Consider the following 8,445-nt stretch of genomic DNA (forward strand, 5'->3'; position numbering starts at 1 on the left):
TTAGCATAACATACACCTGCTGGTCCACAATGTTATAGCTAGTATTGTCCACCGAGACATCCTTGCAGGCAATACTAGCTGTCATGAGCCAACTTTAAAAATGTAATCAACCCTCTATCACAGGGAAGCCGAAGGGCCTAAGGAACCCATTAACAGAACTTGAGAGGCTGCTCCTTGCTGGAGAAGCACAATGTGCCCTCCGACGAAGGACAATCCCTGTGTGTTAATAAGCAAAAACGAATCCAATTTCCATAAGATCAACCAATGAACATCTTGGTTGAAAGGTTCGGTTTCCAAGGCATGTTATACTCACACCTAAAAATCTCTGAAGAAGAAGGTCAATCAAGTGATGAGGAAAAAAACTTCATTCTCCTGTTCTTCACATGGAAGTCCCATCAAATGGTCAAGAGAATCAGAGAATTATGTGATTACACAAAATACAATTATACATAAACTTTTTTATTTTATTGAATGAAGATTACTTGCCGAAGTGGATGAATCGAGCCCACTTGCCGAAGCACCTGAAACCCAGCAATCTAAGTTGTTGAATTGAGCCCATTTGCTAAAATAACTAAGTCGAGCTTGCATTCCAAACTGGTTGAATTAATCCTTCTTGTTGATCTGATTGTATTCACTTCCCTCTAAAGAACGATCTAACTCACATATGCGAGGGTAGCTAGTAGACAAGGACATCATGACTAGCAAAGACATCTATAAGTTATTATTAAAGATGTGGTCCGACATTTGAGACTTGATCTTTTCACCCAAACACGAGGGATGTGCGTTGTATCGACACCCCTCTTACCCCCATCACAGTCTTTTCATCAAGTATTCCGGCAAGAGCACTGTATTGTACGCCGTCACATTAATTATTTTATTGACTCTCTTTCCCCCTCAAATCTCATTTTTCTTTTCAGTTTACTGAGATTAGAATAGGATATACTTTTCAAGGTTCACTCTCAAAATCCCAACCAGATATTTTCTCTGTTTACCTCATTGTCGCAAATTTTGATCCGGTTGCCTCAGCTCCCAGCAGTGAGCACTTCGGATTAGTGCGAATGGAACCCGGACCACCGGGTGGGAGACTAGCCCCCCACCGCGGATTCTTTCGTCTTATCTTAAATAGTCGTAACTGGATCGCCCCGATAGTATTTTCTCTGCGCTGTGTCTGTTCTTCATCCTCGTGAGTTTTGCTCTCTCTCTCTCTCTCTTTCTCTTTCTCTCCCTTTTCTCGTGTCCTTCTTTGGTTGTGATTAGGGCTTCTTTGTATCATTAAAGCGCCTCTTTTACTTGCGGATGCTCAAAGCTCTGAACTTGCTTCTCTTTTCCATCACAAGGAGGAAATCTGAACTTCATGGTGTAAAAAACTGCGTTCTTTATTAGTTTTATGATTTGTAAGACAGGGCTTAGAATATTCAAAAAGAAAACTAAACTCTTCATTCTCTGCATTGCTTTCTCCACAGTAGAGTGAGCTCATTCAAAATCAATCTAGCTTCCAATTTTCACTCTCTAAAGATTCTGTAGGGGATAAACTTTGCATACATAAATGGAGAGCTTTGCTTAATATGCATTAGTTCATGAATTAAAAACATCAGGGGCAAAAAAATAAAAAAGGTATTTGTAGAGCTTTTTCATTTAGCATGTCAAGAATGTATTTATCTTAGCACATAGTAAAGCAAAGTTAGCAAATATAATAACTTTGCTTGCATTTTTTCACTAGTTATTTTCCATTGATTTTTTTTTGCTGTTCCTCTGTCAATTATCAAATATTAAACTCCATGGGTTTATCATCAATTTTATCTTTCTGCAATTTTTTTTTTCTGAAAAATTTATTAGTATCATTTGTCATAATCATAGTAGGAGAGATTTCATCTTCAGTGTTGGCTTTACCCCAATTTAATTGTTTTATGTTTATGAATTAACCTCATCCATTCATTCTTCTCTTTTATGTAACCATTTTGTACAACTTGTTAATGCGGTGGGTGAGATGTCAAATCTTTATATTTTTGGGGGCATTTGTCTATTTTGGAGTTATTCTGAACTTCTTTTTGCAAATTAGGATTTTGCTTCTTCATAAAGCCATATTTGTTTTGATAGTTATATGAATAAAACTGTTTCAGAAAAAAAAATTATCCTCAAGTTCATGTTGTTTTCTCTTGTTAGTTATGGTTTTCATTATACTTTGCTGTTTAGCTATTTGGTTAAAAGTAGTACTGTTTAATGAATTTTGTTATAGTTATGAGATCCAACATCCCTTCTTTTTTCCCACAAAACTAGTTATTTATTTACTTATTTAGCGCTTGTTTGGGATCAATTTTTTTTTAATTTTTTAATTTCTATATAAGTTTATTTAGTGCATTTTTTGCATGTTTTAATTTTTGGCAAGTTTACATGCACACACATTCTTACGTATTTATATATCTCACAACTATACTTTCATAATTACATGCATAAGACTTTGGTGCTTTAAACCTATGCAAAAAATAGATTTCACTTTTAAAAAGTTGTAATAGTGCCATTTTTTATGTGATATGAAAGATATGAGTGATATGTGTAAATTTTAAAGTTTAGGTGTGAGATATTTAAATACATGCGAATTGTGTGCTATTTATGTAAATGCCCCTTTAATATTTTATTTTTGACAACAAATTAACATATTTATGAAAACATTGAAAATAACTTTTAGGTGTTTTGTGTGTTCTTACTAGCAATCATATCTTAATCAAATATGTTAAACATGCTTTGTTTCAAATCAAAATATAAACTAAATAAATAAATAAATCAATCAAAATCATAAGTACTGCAAAATGGCCCCTTAGTTATCTTATTATGTTTTCTATTGGAAAAAGTTTGTAGACATATGCAGGTCAAAGTATTCTTAATTTATGGCTTAGCTAAAATTTTTTTTTTTAGAAATGCATTTTTTTTACTTTTTATCAGAAATGTATGGAACACACTTGCTTAACATCTTTCTAACTTTGCTTAGCATATTGCAGATTGGCTTTGGTGGCTTTCTTCTTGTAATTTGGAGGCGCTGATGTTTTAATTTCATGCAAGGCATAGCTGATTAAGATGCTTCTTGTTAAAAGATTGGAGGGGAATATTCTGCCTTTTGTTATTTTGTTGTCATGTTTATCAGGTAGGCCCCATTTGCTTCTTTAACCAATTCTCAAGGAATCATTTGTTTTCACTAATCAGAACATGTAAGCACCATATCTTGTCTTGTTCCTTGGAGCTTCATACATATGGATGGTGACATGGAATCTTAATCAGATATGAGCAACCCAAAATCTACAATGGTATATGTAAATATTTAAATTGGTTAGATTGGTAAATTTACATGCAAACCACACATTGTAATGTATTTACATATCTAACATTCCAAAGTTATATATTTACACTTATAACTCCTTGATTTCATAAATATATGCATGAAAGGGTGTATTTCGGTTTTTAAAAAGATAGTGATGGTGGTATTTTTAATGTGTAATGTTAAAGGTTTGAGTGTAAACATGGATATTTAGATGTTAGATATGTAAATACATAAGAAATTTGTGGTATGTATGTAGATGCCCCTACATCCGTACATCCCTTTGAGTTGATAATGAGGCCATGGTTTTGAAAACCTGAGAAGATCGGCTAGTTTAACTAATTCAACAAAAAATCTATTCTCCCGGCCGGTTCGATTCAAGTTCAAAACTGCTTCTACATAAAATCAATCAGAATTAAAATTGAATGGTTGAACCGGTGAACCAAAATGGTTTTTGATGAACGAGTGGATTTAATCAAATTTCAATTTTTTTCTAAAAATTGGATGGTTAAAAAAGAAATATTTAAGTTAAAAATAGAGAAAGTAGTTCATTACATTTTGTCCTAAAATTTTATTAAAAGTGAAGTGCCCAAAAATATTAATTAAAATATTTATGAGTGAAGATTCCTCAAATAGAATAGTATATATATTAAATTGTTGAAAATATTATTATTGTATCATTATTATATCATTTACATTATATTAAAATAAATTTAATATTTATTATGTCATCCAGTTCAACCGTAGTTGGACCGTTGAATGTTAAACTTCTCCTTCCAGTTCAATGTCCAGTTTGATTTTCACAACTCTGATCGAGTCATTAGTCTAAAATTGCTTGGTTTGTTTCAAACTTCTTTTATATCTCATCTTTGCTTCAATTCTATCCTTTTTTATTTCCACTTCAAACACCATCACAATAATTTGGAGGCTCTAATGTTCAATATTAGCTCTTAAAACACTCAATTTAGCAAATTCTTGACTACCTATATCTACATTTACTGGCTTTAATTTTTGTAATGAAATTTATTCAATCAATGCTTTGTTTGCTGCAGGCATATCATATCCTTCACATGTAAAGGGCAACTTGGAGGCATTCTTACCTAGCGCCACAACATCTATAAGCTTAGCTGATGGAAACACCACTTCAAGGGGAAATTTTTGTGTGGCAATACAAAATGCTGAACCTAATGCACTAAAGTCAGGCATAGAGTGGGCCTGTGGACCCGGTTTAGCAAACTGCAGTTCTATACAGCCAGGTCAGCCTTGTTATGTCGCTAACAATCTCGTAGCTATCGCATCATATGCGTATGATGCATATTACCAAGCGTACCAAGCCAAAGGAGGGACCTGCTTCTTCAATAACACAGCTACAATTACTAGCAATGATCCAAGTGAGACCTTTTATTACTAGCTAATGTAATTCTTAACAAATTTGAAGGCTCTGGTTTGGTTATATTTTAACAATTTATATGGTGGTTTGGCTGGTTTGGTGAGGTTGAGTTTGTTTTTGACATGATAATTAGATCAACAATGTTGTAGTTATCCGAGTTTCGTACAGTATGAGTTAGGTAAATTTACATACATACCACATGGTACTTATGTATTTACATAGAGTTGAAGTTTGATATTTACACTTATAACAAATTGTGTTATGAACTTATAGATGAAAATATGTATTTCACTTTTAAAAAGATAGTGATTGTGGCATTTTTGATGTGATGTTGAAGATTTGAAAGATATGCATGTAAATATGATTGTTTAGGGGTTTGATATGTAAATACGTAAGAATTGTGCGGTAAATATGCCTAAAAGTTATTGTTAATGAAGTTGATCTTCTCAACAATAAAAATTTTAGGATGGATATTTGGAAGGAAGAATGGTTTACTAAAGATAATCCTTTATCCAATTTTGAGACAATTTTTGATTTGATATTTTTTTCTCTATTTGTTTTCCTTTGCAGGCAGTGGCTCTTGCATTTTCCCAGGAAGGTGAGCAGTGAAGAGCGCCATGGCATGTTAATCTTTTGGGGCATTTACATACATACCACACAATTCTTATGTATTTACAACATCTAACTCCTAAAAATTCATATTTACATGCATATAACTCGAATCTCTAACATCACATCAACACAATCACTATCTTCTTAAAAGTGAAATACAGATTTTCACTCATATTTATGACACGAAAGTGTTATAATTGTAAATATCAAATTTTGGGCTTTAGATATGCAAACACATAAAAGTTTTGTGGTTTATATGTAAATTTCCCTAATTTTTTTCATGTAAATAGTTTATCCTTCATTGATCCTGAATTTTCTCTGCATAGTTATGGGACTGGAACAAACCCTCCTGGTAGTGGAAGCAGCGGCAACGGGGCCGGCAACACGAACTCGTCTAGCTCTGTTGGTCCTAGTTTCGCACCGCCTTTTGCTCAATTCGTACCTATTGACGACGACAATGGTGCTTCGGGCTTACAAGTTCTCAATTTTGTTTTTCTTTCATCTCTGGTACTTATTTCCTTACAAAAATTCTAAATCACATGCATAAGTCTCTTGTGTAACATGCTGCATGTGTAAATTTGATTCCTTTTGTATGTTTGAACTCATCAAGATTTGTTTTGCAATTGCTACCTCATATTGTATTTTCTTTATGTCATGAGAGGATAGTTGTTAAAACTCAGAATAATGTGGTGGAATACTCATTATTTCATTGATATGAGCGGAGTTATAAACAACCTTTACAAGAATCTTGTAATAGGAAAAATAAAAAAAGGAAATGATATGAAAGGAAGAGTATAACGTCTGATATCTCCAATAATTAATTCATATTAATTATTAGGAGATATATGAAATAACCTAAAATAGGAAAACAAATATCTCATTAATTCTAAAAAAATAATTTATTTACAGGAATAAATTATTTCCTACCATAACTATAATTCTAAAAAAATAATTTATTTATAAGAATAAATTATTTCCTATCATAACTCCTAACACTCCCCCTCAAGTTTGGAATGTATGTTAATAATTCCTAACTTGTTGAGTAGTATCAAGAACTGAGAAGAGTTCAGTGGTTTTGTGAAAACGTCTGCTGGCTATTCTAAAGTAGACACATGAGTCAACTTTATTATTTCTTTTTGAACTTTCTCTCGTATGAGATGACAATCAATCTCAATGTGTTTTGTTCGCTCATGGTATACCCGGTTCGAGGCGATGTGAAGTGTTGTTTGGTTATCACAAAATAAATTGGCAATATGTGAATGCATGATCCCCAAACCTTGCAGAATTGTTCTTAGCCAAATAATCTCGCAGCAGGTAGTGGTCATAGGCCGATATTCAACTTCTGCACTAGAGCATGATACTGTGGTCTGTTTCTTGGTTTTCCAAGAAATTAATGAACTCCCAAGAAAGATACAATACCCAAAAACTGATCTTCGAGTGTCACGACACCTAGCCCAATCTACATCACAAAAGACATTTAGTTGGGTTGAGCTTTCTGCTGAGAGGAAAATTCCTTGTCTTTCTGTTTGTTTTATGTAACGTAGAATACGATGGGTTGCTTCTAAGTGTGACACTCGTGGTTTGTTCATAAATTGACTTAAGACATGAACTGCATATGTCAATTCAGGACGTGTGATAGTCAAGTAGATTAATCTCCCAACTAGTCTTCAGTATGATGATGGATCACTGACATATTCTCTCTCTGATTTGTTAAGAGATAAGTTTTGTTCCATAGGGAAAGTGGCTGGGTTTGTGCCGGATTAACCGACAAGTTACCCAACATCCTCGAGTATTTTAAAAGCATACTTTCGTTGTGAAAGCATAATACCCTTCTGGGATCACGCATCCTCAATACCAAGGAAATATTTCAATTTTCCATGATCTTTTAATTTGAATTGGTTCTTCAAGAATATTTTGACATGTTCGATTTCTTGTAAGTTGTTCCCGTAACGATTTCTTGTAAGTTGTTCCCTACAATGATGACATCATCTACATATATAAGAAGGCGATGAATTTACCATTCTGGGATTGGACGAACAAAGAATAGTCTTCCTTTGATTGCATAAAATTAGCTTGCTTTAGAGCGGTGGAAAGCTTGAGGAACCATTGTCGTGAAGCTTGTTTGAGATCATATAATGATTTGTGGAGTTTACAAACTCGAGTCTCCCCCTTTCGTCCGAGGCCAGGAGGTAGCGACATATATACGTCTTCGTCAAGGTCCCTATGCAAGAAAGCATTGTTCACATCTAGTTGGTGAAGATGTCATTGCTTGGTTGAAGCTAACGCAAGAAGTATGCGAGCAGTTACAAGCTTTGCTACAGGGGCAAAGTTTCCTGGTAATCTAGCCCTTCAATTTTATTATACATTTTTGCCACTAATCTGGCCTTGTAGCGTTCAACTATCCCATCTGCACGAAGTTTGATTTGGTATACCCATTTGCATCCAATTGGCCTCTTTCCAGGCGGTAATGATATAAGGGACCATGTGCCATTGACGTTGAGTGCATCAAGTTCTTCTCGCATAGCAACCTGCCACTTTGGATTACGAGCGGCTTCTACAAAGGTGCTTGGCTCCTTTTTAATTGAAAGGGTGGTGGTAAAGGCACGATGTTTAAGTGACAATCTAGCATATGACAAGATGTCGGTTAATGGATAGAAGGTCCTATGATTTTGGCCAACACGGAGTTCGATGTTGGGGGCTATCTTGAGGGAAAAGAAATACTAACATGATACTCACGCAAATAGTTAGGTGTTTTTGTTGTTCTTATTGGTCGTGGTGATGATATTTGTTAGTCTAGAGTTGCAGGTTGTTCTGAGAATAAATTTGAAGGTGAAGTAGTTTCTTGAGAGGGAATTTCGTTGTCTTGAGAAGATGGAATATTTTCTTGAGGTAATTTATCGAATGAAGGCATGTCGGTGTGGGTGAAGAAAACGTGTTTTCATGGAAACGAACATCTCGTGATACAAAAACCTTCTCAGTTGAAAGGTCATAGACTCTATAAGTTTAAAGGTCATAGACTCTATAGCCCTTTTGCGCATATGGATACCCTAAGAAAAGACATCGACTGACTCTGGGATCAAACTTGTTTGGTCGCTGATGATGTGTTGAGGCAAAACAAAGACACCCAAACACA

General features: G+C 34.4%; 1 protein-coding gene across 2 annotated transcripts; it reads left to right on the forward strand.

The window, feature by feature from the left end:
- Positions 1–917: 917 nt before the first annotated feature.
- LOC110023793 (glucan endo-1,3-beta-glucosidase 1-like) lies at positions 918–5,967 on the forward strand. Of its 2 annotated transcripts, none has more exons than XM_020723380.1 (5): positions 918–1,183; positions 2,997–3,139; positions 4,363–4,701; positions 5,271–5,298; positions 5,639–5,967. In XM_020723380.1, exons 2-5 carry the CDS (start codon positions 3,073–3,075, stop codon positions 5,844–5,846), a joined length of 642 nt encoding a protein of 213 aa, XP_020579039.1. In that variant the 5' UTR covers positions 918–1,183; positions 2,997–3,072; the 3' UTR covers positions 5,847–5,967. The 2 variants fall into 2 exon arrangements, with proteins under 2 accessions (XP_020579039.1, XP_020579040.1); XM_020723381.1 differs by lacking the exon at positions 918–1,183 and adding an exon at positions 1,234–1,359.
- The last annotated feature ends 2,478 nt before the right edge of the window (positions 5,968–8,445 follow it).

Source organism: Phalaenopsis equestris, unplaced genomic scaffold (genome assembly GCF_001263595.1).
Source record: "Phalaenopsis equestris unplaced genomic scaffold, ASM126359v1 Scaffold000230, whole genome shotgun sequence".
NCBI classification, from domain to species: domain Eukaryota; kingdom Viridiplantae; phylum Streptophyta; class Magnoliopsida; order Asparagales; family Orchidaceae; genus Phalaenopsis; species Phalaenopsis equestris.